This window comes from Theobroma cacao, chromosome 10 (assembly GCF_053813885.1).
Source record: "Theobroma cacao isolate CCN51 chromosome 10, ASM5381388v1, whole genome shotgun sequence".
In the NCBI taxonomy this organism is placed as follows: Eukaryota; Viridiplantae; Streptophyta; class Magnoliopsida; order Malvales; family Malvaceae; genus Theobroma; species Theobroma cacao.
Window position 1 is genome coordinate 26529160 of NC_142648.1, and position 14914 is coordinate 26544073.

Sequence of the window (14914 nt, forward strand, 5' to 3'; positions counted from 1 at the left end):
TGTGCATAAAGCACTAAATTTCTTTAATTTTATTTTTTCATTAATATAAAAGCAATTACACTTGGCATCCTATGAACAAAAAATGGTGAATAATTAGTGTCAGCATACATTTGTTATTATATAAAACTAAATCCAAAATGTCAAAAATAAAAAAAAATTAAGTGTAAGACTAAATTGCACGTAATTGCAAATTTTTTAATAGAAATTAAATCATTCACGTGTGATTGATATGATAAGAAATTATTAACACGTCACCCTCAAGATTTTCCAGGAAAGCTTGATAGTAATACAGTTGTAAGCTCAATTCCTTGCAATAAACCGATCACAACTAATATACAAGAAACTGCAAACAATAGAAAAGCTGGAACCCTTATTAGCTTGACACATTTCCACAGAAAAACATTAACTTCTCTCAAGATCTCTTGGACGTTCTAATCATTATAGTCTAAAATGTGGGTTTATCTGGCTGAAGGATGTGTGAACCAAAAGTTGATCGGATTATGTCATGAAGAAGATGATACTGAAGCAAAACAAATAAAGCAGCCGGTAGGAATGACAATGCAGAAGCCAGAACAGGAACCCACTTCAATTTACCTAATTGGCAATAATCTAGAAAGTAGATTGCGCTAAAAGATACCATCAAGGCCATCATGGAGACTAGGAGTGCTGTGAGTCCAGCTGCTAATTTCAAGGGTAATCAAACCAGAAAATCCTACTCGGCTTAACGTGAAGTGAGGATGGACAAGAACATCAGTGTCGAGATAATGGAAGAGCACATTGCAACGCTATCTGACGCAGCAAACACGTGAAAAATGGTTTTGGTTATGTCTCTAGGAGTTCCATTCTCCCCATTAGTACCGCCTGGTACGCTGGAAGCTGTCGTGAATACAACTGCGGTAATAAGTGTTGCCACAATCATGCCTGATTGAGCAGTGCTCTTCATCCATTCTTCTCCGGCTTTCCGCAATTCTTCATGCTCCTTGGTGAATAGCTCTCGAGGTGTTAATTTATATTTTGAATTTCTCTTTTCTCTTTCGGATGGTTATGTCAAATTTTCCACCTCCTATATGACCATTCAATTTGAAACGGTGAAAGCACTTTCCAGTTTATAACCATACAAAATCAGGATCGGCAATCCTTTCACACTGAAAGCTTTCAAGGTATATGAAAAAACGAGGTTATTTGAGATTGTAAATATTTAGAGAAATTGGAAATGCTCACCTTAAACCATAATAGCTCCCGTTGCATTTGAAGAGCTGCACCTGATACAATACTGAGCCGATCCAAGGATGGTAGTTTTGCTGCTAAATGTAGCATTATATAGAAAATACTAGTATTCTCTTGGTCTGAGTAATCAACCCTGTACAGCATTATCAGGTCCTTTTGTAAGCCCAAATTATGAATGTGATTGAAGATACTAGCATGGCGGTGCAAAACAGCAATGTGAAATATGCTTTTGTTCTTTTCATCCTTTCTGAAGATTAAATCAGGAAAAGAGCCGATAAGCACAGCCAAGAGTTTATGATTCCCCAATCTTGCTGCCTCAAACAATAATTCAGAAGCGTGATCGATTGTTTCTTTAAAGGATTTGCGTTCGTCTGATGACATTGTGTCGCAAAGGAGTTTCGGTAGTTCGATGGCTTTGTTCTGCGTAGAGATTGTATTGGTCCCAAAACCTGGGATTAGACAAAAGAAAACATAAAATTCTTTGGAAGGACAACTGAAAACAGTATTAATATACTAATAGCTGCATTCAAAATTTTAATCTAATTACATGTATATGTATCTCTTAATTAAAGAATTGGATTTCAATCTTCTTTCCTCAAAATAATAATAATAATAATAATAAAAGTTAAACTAATAGTTGCATAAGATTACTAGGCAAAAATTAAAAGAAAAATTCTTATAAAATTAATGTCTCATAGTTTTCAATGTAAAAAAGTAAAACAAATTGTCATGAAAAATAATTTTTTAATATTATAAAAGTGAGAAAATTAAGTATTTAAAAGATGACATAATTTTGAAACATTCAATGAAAAGGACAAAAAAAGATAATAATATTTATCTATATTTAATTGATAATGGTGGAAAGATATATGTCTTAATGAGGTAAAAAGTGGATATTCAAATTAACAATGTCATTTTGAAGCTTTTAGGTCACACTGTCTTATTATTTTGAAAGAAATAAAAGGTTGATATTAAACCTGATACCATTTTGGAACCTTATTATTTTGAAAGAAATAAAAAGTAAGTATTATTTTTACCTCATTAATGAGGTGTGAGGATTTGGTGGCCTAGCAATACACTGTCAGTATATTAAATATTAATCCAAATTAAATTAACCAAACAGGGATATTTCAACATTGTTAGTTTTTGGAACTCTCCTAGGGTCACACATCAGGCCCGCAAGCTTACTTGACTCTCGTCAAGGTTTGGATAAAATTTTTGAAGTTTAATTGGATTGTGAACGTCTTATATTGATGGAAAATGATAATTAATTAAATTTTAATTTTAATTTTAATATTAATATAAAAATATTTTTTAATATTTTGATAATATAATTATCTTAATGAGTGATCTGAAACAAGCTTGGATCTAAGTTTTTAAAATCTTAATCAGGTCCAACTTGATTCATGAACACTTTTACTCCTTATTCCTTTAAAAATAACAATTTCATTATTAAAAACAACCGAATTTATAGCATAATATATGTACTTTACATATAAAAATAACGAGTTCATGGTATGAATATCTCTAAACTTACTTTACAAGCCAATCGTGCAAGGGAGGCAACAACCGAGGTTAAGTTAACTCCCACAACATATCGAACTTTAAGATAAGCATATGATCCAAAACTAATTGATAATATATACTGAAAGAACTCTCTTAATTAAATGTAACATTTCTAGTTACTTGTAATGATAGCTCCTCGGTCGCTACCGGCGTCCGGGACTAGGGAGAGAACCCGCCTAATCCTGAATAAGCCTTCACAGATAAGAATTATCAAACTATCACACCACAAATATCATTTATCAACTACCACACATCCATTGGAAAGTCTCATGATCATCACCATTTTATTAACAATAAATATTCTCTTTACATTATATCCCATCATCATATAAATATGCCTACATTATACACAAGGTTTTGTTTCCAAAACTGAATATACTATAACTGACCCGACCTCTAACAGCGGAGTGACTTGAAATAGGTTGCTAGGAGATGCCTTACCTACATCACAATGGACCATAATGTCGATGAATAGCTCGCTAGCTTATCACTATTTGTAAAAGAGAAATGAGGGGATGAGTCTCACAAACTCAGTGATCATTGGCTCCGTGAGTAGGGAATAGATGGAAAACAAGCATAAAGTAGATAAATTTGAATGATAAAACCAAGTAAGAATAATAACCTTGGAATAAAAATCAAATCACAAATAGGGGGTTTGTGCCTTGCAAACATGATATCGTAAAATCATCATGCAATATTTCACTTGGCAAAACGATGTCGAAATCACATGTAGCAAAACAAAGTTCAATCATAGAAATCATCACTTTTTATCAAAGTACGAGAAATGTTATAAAAGTATGCACGCTCCCAGAATGTGTGGCATGAAAACAAATCAAATTATAAAGCCAAATAAACCAATTCATGATCGTTACATAAGCGCTAAAAGCTTTTATTCAAATAAAGGGAGCTGTAGAGAAAATATTAACTCTCCACCATGCAAAAGAGTACGCATCGAAAAAATGAAAAACTACAAGGCTCTCAAGTAGGAAAACATAGTATTAACACGTGGACCCACTTCCACGTAATAATATCCGAGAGCATCGCTTCCACCAGATTCCCACATGCCATGGCAGTCTCAACTATGTTGGCCAACATCGGAGAAATCAAGCGGTCGCAACCACGCAATAGTTGGTGGCCTAGCCATACACACATATATCATAGGCCCCGGCCCTTGCCACGCCTAACCGCCCGTTAGTGACCCAAAAGTTCTCTAGCTAGAGCTCACTCGTGCACGAGGATGACACTTAACCAAAGTGACATCCGGCCTACTCTTGGCACTATCGGTTTGTCAAAACCATTTTCAAAACCAAATCAAGCTTTTCGAGGCTTTTTCTTGTAAAACGTTTGAAATCCAAGTTCAATAATCCTTCAAATTTCTTTTCACATTTAAATGGCATGGTGTAAACTCGTGTACAAAAATCAAAATAAAATCGATGCTCAAATATGGCATTTTAAATCATTTTAACGAAGGCATTTAACTATGCATATCACACAAAAATACAAGGCATGAATTTTGATGCAAACATTGTGAAAAGGCTTGTTTCCTGGTTCTAAAACACTTTACATATATAGTCTATCTAGATATATATAAACCAACTTTCAAATCAACTTGCATTACAAAATACCTAGGATTGTACCAGCTCATGCTTTCCAAAATTTCACGTTTAAAATAAATCATGCGTGTATGTATGTGTATATATATATATATATATATATAAGTACGAAAATTTCAAAATAGGCAACCCCTATTCACCTTACAATAGCAGGATGCTTCATCGCTATTGATTTGAGTGCGTATCTAGCTAACTATACTTGCCGTTCACTCGTTACCTTAGTTGTCACACCACCACGACAAACTTTCCTCATCTATGCACGTTCTAGCAACAATTCAAACTCAGTATATTTAATTACATATGTGTACGGGCAGCACTTTAATCAATTAATCCTTAATATAATTTCACATTTTTCATCCTCATCCTTCATAATAATTTAACATGCAATCCACATACATGCATCTATTTCTTTCAAATCTTAGGAGACCTTTGTTGCCTTAAATAATTTAATAAAAAGGTTCAACCGATTGAGTCAAATAAAATGACCATATTCATAATTTCTTGCCTCTCAAATAAAACTCCCAGCTCCTTAACTCTATTGTGGAGCCTTAACTCTCCAGAGATCACTATCTACAAGCTTGGGTTGAAAAAGAAACGAACACGCAAGACGCTTCTCCAAATTGAGTTTACTATTTACTACACAATCAAAACAAAGAGATTCAACCGTTTATTCTCAACTATAATAACTTAAAACTAAAGCTCTTACCTTCACCATGAATTCCCTAACTCCAATATCAATGTTAAGGAGCTCAAATTTCTTGGAAGGAAGCTTTAAATATATGGGGGTTTTAAGAAAAATGATGATAGATCTCTTTTTCCTAAAAAATGATGGTATACCCAACGCTGGCCAGCTACTTGTTTGCATTCCTTCCTTTTTGAATCGAGTTCTTTGTGGAGGATTTTGAGAAGCTAGGGTTTTCACTTAGAAGGGAAAAAGAATTAGAAAAAGTCTTGCAAAAAAAATTTCCCTTTCTTGTCGTAACTACCAATAAAGTCAAGATAAGCATGGACTTTTTGCATGCTAGGTGGCAGCCAATATGGGCAGCTTGTAATCCCTATGAGCCAAGTGGCAGCCAATATGGGCTGCTGGTAATCCCCAAGAAGCATGAAAAAAAGATGCAACCTTTTTCATGAAAAAAAAATGCCGTTGGTTCCTAGGTGGTACAATTTCTCTTTTTTTGACTTTTCCTTCATCTTTATCTTTCTTTTCTCTCCACATTTTCTTCATTTTTCACACGTGGCTAAGTACAAAAGTAAGAAAAATCTTCCTTCATTGGCCGGTCATGTGACAGGAAGATGAAAGAGTCAAACAAAGAAAGTAAAAGCTTTTTCTTCCTTGACTTTTCTTTTTTCTGTATTTGCTTTTCTTTTCTCCTCATTTTCTTTGTCATGGATGGCTTGTCCATGACTTCATAACTTTTGACTTGTCTTCTCCACTCCTTTTATGTGTTAAAATCACTTGATAAAATGCTTTATCACCTTCCACCCACCACTCAGATTTTTATTCTTTATATTAGTTTTACTTTATGATTTATTTATTCATTCCTTGTCCCATTCAACCTACATGTACATCTCATATTACTCATAACCTAGCCTTCCTTAATTAGGAAATTTCTCTTTTTAACTTCAAATTTCAAAATTGCAAATGAGTCCGTAAACTTTTCCTTATTTACCATATGACTCCTCCAACTTCCAACTTTTACAATTGGTTCCTTCCAACATTACTTAAACTCTAATTTCCTTCCTTTACACGTGCACAAACAAAATATAAAGTTTACACTTCAACGCGGTATCACCATAATATTTAAATATTTACTTACCTGCGCTAGCTCGATTTAATAAAAAGATGCAGGCACAACTATTGTCGTTTTTCTTCGAAATTCCTTCTTATTTCTGCTCCCCCACTTACATTAGTCATATAATCCTCTTTCATGACTAATTTCAACAACAGATAAAATATTAATATTTTAATATTACTTTATTCTAAAATTCTCCACTTATCTTCTAGAAACCCAAAATGTCTCATTTTGTCCCATCATCTTATCGAGATGGTTATGTTGACTACTATACGAGGTTACGGGGTGTTATAGTCTCCCTCACTTAAATAGAATTCGTCCCCAAATTCATGTCAGCTTTAGGTTGCTATTGTCACTTTACAATCATACTTCACTTCCTTCTTCATAGGGATTTTAATATATCCACCTCATTTACTTTTGTTTCAACTAAAACATGTTACGTAGGTCTCTTGTTATCTTGGAAACCAAAACCACAATACTCTTCACAATTGTCTTTTATTATCACGATCCCAAGTATGCCTTGAACTCCATTATTAATTTTCAAACATATTTCCATCTTAATCATACCGATTTCGATCGCAATCATGCTTACTTATATATGCCCAATCATCATATGTTTCCTTCATTTCGTGCCAAACTTCTCAACATTCATTCATTTTGGTCCCATATACTACTACATAACTCAAAACATTAGAAAAACGCCATTTTCATTCCTGTGCATATTTTCAACATTGGGGGTGGTTTAAGCCTTCAATTATTCCCACATGCTTCATATTTACTTTGCTTATAGGCAATTTAATTCTTTTTAGTTTTTTTGTTATGTGCACGTCTCAAGATTCACACTTCAACATCATTCTCAAGCCAATGAGATTTACATCATGCAGAAAGGTAACTCACTTGCCAACCGTTAACTTTGATTATAGTTCTTTCGTTCACCATCAATTTCTTTTCGTTAGTTCAATTCCTTCATGTCTTAACTCATAACATCATCATTAATAAAGTTAAATTTCATATTCTAAATCAACCCCTCCAAATTCTCGCATTAGGGTACTATCACCGTTTATTCTTCATTCGTGGCACTAGTGCCTCATGGAAGTTTAACTTAACTATGATATAACATTGCTTTAATCCTTACATCTTGATCATATTAATCCATTTGTATGACTCAACCACAATATAGATTCCAATTCTTTAATATTTTTTCCTTCTCTATTGCTCATGAATTCTCTTTTATTCACATAGCTCAATTTCTAATGGTAACTCTCATTGTCGTATCATATATACAACTCATTAAACACGTTGAATTCAAAACTCAAATCACTATGAATAGTTCTTCACTTTAGTTAATTACGTAATCATTTCCATATATATATATGTATGTACATACACATTTAAGTGTCATCATCCAGCACTATATGTAGGGACCCTTATCAATTGCCATTTTCATCGAATTACAATCTGGTATCCGTGTCTGCTTTACTATTTTATTGATCCTTCAAAATTCATCTTCACTTGATCATTGCATTTTATGTAATACCACAACTCCTAAAAGTTGTCTTTACCTTTTTAATTATCTTTCGTACTTTCAACATATATGTTACATCTTATTTCATCGCGATATCCCTTAGTCAAAATTCATATCCTAGTATCCTGACCCTAAATCATGGCTTATTACCAAAATCATTACTCGTATATGGGTACTTGAAATCTCAATCATCATCTCTTTCCCAAGTAGATCTCTATGAATTCCGTTGTGGACTTCTATTCCCTCATCAAGGTTAATATCGATTAACTAAAGCATATCACCATTATTCACTAAGCATTTAAAGCACAGTTCAATCTTTCATTACCCTTATCAGGTACTCTACCTTGATAATTACTCAAAAAGAAATGAAACATGTGAGGGAAACACTCTTTTTACCATTGTATGCTCTGCCTCTACAAGCATATCGAGACCGTAACATTATCGAGTCTACATAATGGCAAGATAATCATTGCCTTAAACCAACATTTCCAAGCATCCTTATATGTGCAATACGTCTTCATACTTATGTGACATATCAGTCACAAGCCCTAACTTGGCCATATAGCCATTTGCTCCTTGAGCTTTAATGTTTTCACATTGTTAGAAATCTCTCGATTTATCTCACCAAAGTGTTCACAAAGTAGATACACACTCATAACTTATGGTTCAATGCCTAAAGCAATGAACACGATCCCATCATTAAAGTTCTACCGTTATCTACCAATCATAGCTCCCTTGCACATTTACATATACATTGCTTGGTTGCTCACGAGCCTCTCATGGCCATCCCATTTCTACCTCTTACAGCAAATTAACTAGTATATTCTCTTATGCTTTTCAATGCACTTTCAAAACACTTAAACACATCTTTTGATGGAATTTAGTTGAAGACTTAAACAATCAAAAGCTTTCCTTCAAAGCCACTCATAACTTTAACAATTCAATGTATGCTCGATAACATTTTAACTCATTGACCCCATTTGACATTATTTTAAGATCCCCCAAGGTGTCCGTGTTCTTAATTCGGACCATATCATTTAACTTAGTATATTTGCATTGATTATCCTTAAGCTTCTTATGCTTATTATAAAAATATCCATATTTCTCCCATCATTTATCTTACTTTTCATTCACTCTTTCCTTAGCCTTTAATAGGACTTGACTTTAGTCTACCTAATATTTATCTTAATACTTCACACATTATATCTCATCACAATGCAACCATCTCTAGAATTTTTTTGACTTCTCTTTTAATTACATGTCCGTATACAGAGCAATAAAGAAACTTTACAATTCATCCATATAAATATTTTTCAAAACCTTAAAACTCCAATTAACAAAGCTTGACATCAAGTCCGACAATCATAATTCAGCTTGTAAATCCATTTTTTTGTTTTTACTATCCACATCTTGTTCTCACTTCTTAACCATAAAATGACCCTAGCGTTGCGGTGTTGGAAGGTTAGCACTGCGACGCTATAGTTACTAGAATTTACTTATCAAAATAATTCTTTTACCCTTAAGGCTACTAAATTATTCATTCTCAATCATATGGCTTTCCTTTGAGTCTTTACCATAATTAGCAAAACTAACTTTTTATCACAAGTACGCAATCAGAACATTAATTTCAACATATCTATTTCACCCTTTTGTGGTATGCCAAAATCATCCTTTGGGCATATTTCACTACTAGCATTTATATATCTTTGTCATAACATTTAGTATAAATTTGATTAAGTAATGATCTACCAATTTACTCTTAGCTACGTGTATATCAAATTGTACACCACTTATCATCGAGATCTTGACTTTACTCATAAGTTCTTAACCAGTTACATTTATAAAGTGGATAGTTTACTTAATTATTGCATCTTGCCCTTATAGTTATAAGATCAAAATTTCTTAAACTTAGGATGCAGAAGCTCCCTCTTAGAGCTTATCCAAAAGTCAACATTTTCTAAATCTCATACATTTGGAAAAATCAACTTTAAGACTAATCATTTTCATCATAGTTTGCGCACTAATCCAAATAGATTCCTAACTTGATCTTTAAAGCAATTTGTATATCAAGCTCAAATATAGAACTCTATATGGCATTTAAACTAGAATCAACATTTCTAAATCATTTAACTTCAAACATCCAAATTCACAACTAATTCTTTAATCCTTTGGCTTCACACTAAGCATAGCAAAATTCAAGCTCATCCTTCAAGCAGATTTGTTTACTAACCTTTTACTTGATGACCACACATCAATTATAATAATCACTGATTTTTACCCTCGAGCTAATTCATGCACTTATAACTATATAATAATTCAAATCAAACCTTGGGATCTCACAGTCACTTAATTGAAATCAAAACCAACTCCCTCTAAGCTGTTGTACATATACCCAACACATATTCGTATATAAAATATTTCAGAAGGCCATCACCATTTATATATGGGCATGACAAGGTCAATTAACACAATGCACTTACCTCCGCGCACATAAACATTGGTTTACACGTTCCTTAATACTTAGATTTATAAACCTCAAGTAAGTCATAACAATCACTATTCATTTCAGTCAAAATACGGCTCTTATTACCATTATCGTATGTTATCCTTATATTGACCTCAATACAACCCATAGTCATCTAATTTTCTTCCCATTGATAATCATGGGCTCAAATTATAACTCCACCGATTGAACAAGTTATTACGAACCTATCAGTCCAAGTCCATCTTCCTCCGTCCTTAGTCGGAAGGATATGTCATTACATTGACCTTTCATTAGGAGCATTTGCTTAAAATCTTTCCAACTACATTTCGTGTCTCGAGTGGCATCTCAAACTCAGACAACGGTACCACTTATGACCTTTACATGATGATAGCAAAAGGGTAGGTTACTAAGAATAGGAGTTCATATAGCCTCCTATCTATGACTTGTGTTGCAATCACAAACCATAAACAAGACTCTACATTAACTCCAACAACTCCACTGGCTGACACAAGAATCCCTAGAACTCGACTAAACCTAGGACTCTGATACCAATTTTGTAACGATCGCTCTTCGGCCGCTACCGTCGTCCGAGACTGACGAGAGAACTCGCCCAATCCTGAACAAACCTTCACAGATAACAATTATCAAACTATCACATCACAAATATCATTTATCAACTACTACACATCCATTAGAAAATCTCATGATCATCACCATTTTATTAACAACAAATATTCTCTTTACATTGTATACCATCATCATATAAATATGTCTACATTATACACAAGGGTTTGTTTCCAAAACTAAATATACTATAACTGACCCGACCTCTCATAGTGGAGCGACTTGGAATAGGTTGCTAGGAGATAGCTTACCTACATTGCAATGGACCATAACACCGATGAATAGCTCACTAGCTGATCACTATCTATAAAAGAGAAATGAGGGGGTGAGTCTCATGACTCAGTGATCATCGGCTCTGTGAGTAGGGAATAGATGGGAAACAAGCATAAAGCAGATAAATTTGAATGATAAAACCGAATAAGAATAATAACCTTGGAATAAAAATCAAATCACAAATAAGGAGTTTGTGCCTTGTAAACATGATACTATAAAATCATCATGCAATATTTCACTTGGCAAAACAATGCCGAAATCACGTGTAGCAAAACAAAGTTCAATCACAGAAATCATCACTTTTTATCAAAGAATGAGAAATGTTATAAAAGTATGCATGCTCCCAGAATGTGTGGCATGAAAACAAATCAAATTATAAAGCCACATAAACCAATTCATGATTTTTAAATAAGCACTAAATGCTTTTATTCAAATAAAGGGAGTGGTAGAGAAAATATTAACTCTCCACCATGCAAAAGAGTACGTGTCGAAAAAAAAATCCACAAGGCTGTCGAGTAGGAAAACATAGAATCAACATGTGGACCCACTTCCATGTAATAATATCCGAAAGCATTGCTTCCACCGGATTCCTACATGCCATGACAGTCTCAACGATGTTGGCCGACATCGGAGAAATCAAGCGGTCGCAACCGCGCAATCACTGATGGCCTAGCCACACATACATATATCACAGGCAGTGGCCCTTGCCATGCCTAATCTCCCTTCAGAGACCCAAAGGTTCTCTAGCTTGAGCTTACTCGTGCACAAGGGTCACACTTAACCAAAGTGACATCCAGCCTACTCTCGACGCTCTCGGTTTGTCAAAACCATTTTTAAAACCAAATCAAGCTTTTCAAGGCTTTTTCTTGTAAAACGTTTGAAATCCAAGTTCAATAATCCTTCAAATTCCTTTTCACATTTAAATGGCATGGTGTAAACCCGTGTATAGAAATTGAAATAAAATCGATGCTCAAATCTGGCATTTTAAATCATTTTAACGAAGGCATTTAACTATGCATATCACACAAAAATACAAGGCACGAATTTTGATGCAAACATTGTAACAAGGCTTGTTTTCTGGTTCTAAAACACTTTACATATATAGTCTATCTGTAGATATATACAAACGAACTTTCAAATCAACTTGCATTACAAAATACCTAGGATTCTACCAGCTCATGCTTTCCAAAATTTCACGTTTAAAATAAATCATGCGTGTATGTATGTATGTATATATATATATATATATATAAGTACGAAAATTTTAAAATAGGCACCCCTTAGTCACCTTACAATAGCGGGATGCTTCATCGCTATTGATTTGGGTGTGTATCTAGCTAACACTTGTCAGTTAAAATCCTACTACGCGAGTATACGTATTGAGTAGACAGTATAATAGCAAGTAGAGTATCGATCCCACAGAGAATTGCTCTAAAATTTTACTAAGTACTAAAATTAGAACAATTTAATCTTATCCAAATAATCAAAATTAATTAATTGACTTAAACTAATTAACTAAAATTAAAATCAACAAGAAAAATCAAAATAATAGTAACTTTAGAAAATATCAAATCAAACAAGCCTAGGATTACAATATCCCTCACACTTCATCTAAATCTTACCTCTTTTTCTTAACTTATTTCAACGGGTTGAATTGCTAACCTAGAGTCCTCAATTATTCATAAAGGTCTCCCGACTCGTCCTATAAAAATATCTATTTTAATCAAAACACTATATCCCTATATGAATTGAAATTAAAACAGACTCATTAAGCTCAGGTTCTAATCTGGCTACATATGACCAATAGGTATATCCCTATCCTATACGCAAATCAATTAGTATGATCATATGCTATCCCAATTTTAATCTACACTAAACTCCCTTTCCCAAATTTGCTTAGGTTCCTAGATTAATTTAATTGGTGGCCAAGCAATTAAAGGCATTAAGAACAAATTGGAATAAGTAATTCAAATCCCATTAAAAATAAGTAAGAAAGAGATTAAAATTTAGACTACATGTGGTTCAATTGTAATCCTAGAAAAAGAAATTTAGCTACTCATAATTACGAAATAAAATAACATTGTATAAAATTCAACCATTGAAAGTATCAAGAAAGATAAAAGCTAAGGTATAAAACAAAACAATATTTGCCGTCTTGATCTCCAAGTTTCAGCCTCAACTTGTAACTTCTTGAATCTCTTCAAAAGTTCTCTCCCCTAATGTTGTTAAACATATCTTATTTATACTAATAGACTTAACCTAAAGTTCTTTCAGCTGACCTAGGGTTTAATTGGGCTTAAAAGTGTAATGAAAGGCCGAAAAATCAATTATCAGTCTTTAGAAATTTTCATTCCCGGCACAGTAAGTCCAGCCATTTTCTAACGCCATTTTCTCTATCTTCAATGCAGAACTGGGCAAAGTAATCTTCATGAAAGTTTTATTTCTGTCTCTTATCTTTCCACTGGTCCAAGAATCGCATCATTTGGAGTTCTGTCGCTCGAGATATGGCCAAAATACCGAAGTATATGAAAGCAGATTTTGGGTCTGTCTATACCTTACTTTCCAAAATTAAGTCCAATCACCTTTAGTCCTACAAAAGAAATAAAAACCAATAAATAATAACCAAATTAACAAGAAAAATATAAAATTAAAATAACTAACTTAAAGTACCCTAATTATAAAAACTACTAAAAATAAATAAAATAACAATTGAAAATTGAGGACTTAGCTAATATTTAATAACAAAATTGGAGTAAAATAATTCTATAAAATAGAATTATCAACACTACTTGCCGATCACTCGTTACCTCAGTCGTCACACCACCATGGCAAACTTTCCTCATCTACACACGTTCTAGCAACAATTCAAACTCAATATATTTAATTACATATGTGTACGGGCAGCACTTCAATCAATTAATCCTTAATCTAATTTCACATTTTTCATCCTCATCCTTCATAATAATTTAACATGCAATCCACATACATGTATCTATTTCTTTCAAATCTTTGGAGACCTTTGCTGCCTTAAATAATTTAATAAAAAGGTTCAACCGATTGAGTTAAATAAAATGACCATATTCATAATTTCTTACCTCTCAAATAAAACTCCCAGCTCCTTAACTCTATTGTGGAGCCCTAACTCTTCAAAGATCACTCTCCACAAGCTTGGGTTGAATAAGAAATGAACACGCAACAAGCTTCTCCAAATTGAGTTTAGTATTTGCTACACAATCAAAACAACGATATTCAACCATTTATTCTTAACTATAATAACTTAAAACTAAATCTCTTACCTTCACCATGAATTCCCTAACTCCAATATCAATGTTAAGGAGCTCAAATTTCTTGGGAGGAAGCTTTAAATATATGGGGTTTTTAAGGAAAAGGATGATAGATCTCTTTTTCTTCAAAAATGGTGGAATACCCAATGTTAGCGAGCTGCTTGTTTGTATTCCTTTCTTCTTGAATCTAGTTCTTTGTGGAGGATTTTAAGAAGCTCAGGTTTGCACTTGGAAGGGAAAAAAGAATTAGAAAAAGTCTTGCAAAAGAAATATTTCCCTTCCTTGCCATGAATACCAATGAAGTTAAGATAAGCATGGACTTTTTGCAAGCCAAGTGGCAGCCAATATGGGCTGTTGGTAATCCCCAAGAAGCATGAAAAAAAAATGCAACTTTTTCATGAAAAAAAAAATACTGTTGGTTCCTAGGTGGTATAATTTCTCTTCTTTTGACTTTTCCTTCATCTTTATCTCCTTTTCTCTCCACATTTTCTTCATTTTTCACATGTGGCTAAGTACAAAAG

The 14914-nt window shown here is 33.5% G+C and overlaps 1 protein-coding gene and 1 long non-coding RNA gene across 2 annotated transcripts; both read right to left on the reverse strand.

The window, feature by feature from the left end:
- Positions 1-721: 721 nt before the first annotated feature.
- On the reverse strand, positions 722-11737 carry LOC148760531 (uncharacterized). Its single transcript, XM_088810517.1, has 5 exons — positions 11654-11737; positions 10675-10838; positions 2914-2975; positions 1222-1676; positions 722-979 (listed from the first exon to the last, which is right to left on the reverse strand). The coding sequence occupies exons 1-5, from the start codon at positions 11735-11737 to the stop codon at positions 722-724; spliced, it is 1023 nt and encodes a 340-aa protein (XP_088666643.1).
- Positions 11738-13146: 1409 nt separating this feature from the next.
- LOC148760532 (uncharacterized) lies at positions 13147-14669 on the reverse strand. The gene is made up of 3 exons (XR_016023149.1): positions 14406-14669; positions 14205-14335; positions 13147-13699 (listed from the first exon to the last, which is right to left on the reverse strand). It is a non-coding gene; the product is annotated as an uncharacterized LOC148760532 (long non-coding RNA).
- Positions 14670-14914: the final 245 nt, after the last annotated feature.

Coding starts and splice junctions, on each gene's coding strand:
- LOC148760531 (XM_088810517.1), bottom strand. CDS start 11,737: ATGTCGGCCAACATCGTTGAGACTGTCATGGCATGTAGGAATCCGGTG. Junction 2,976..10,674: donor AATGTAGAGTCTTGTTTATG/GTTTGTGATTGC, acceptor AGGCTTATTCAG/GATTAGGCGGGTTCTCTCCC. Junction 980..1,221: donor GGGAGCTATTATGGTTTAAG/GTGAGCATTTCC, acceptor CTATTCACCAAG/GAGCATGAAGAATTGCGGAA.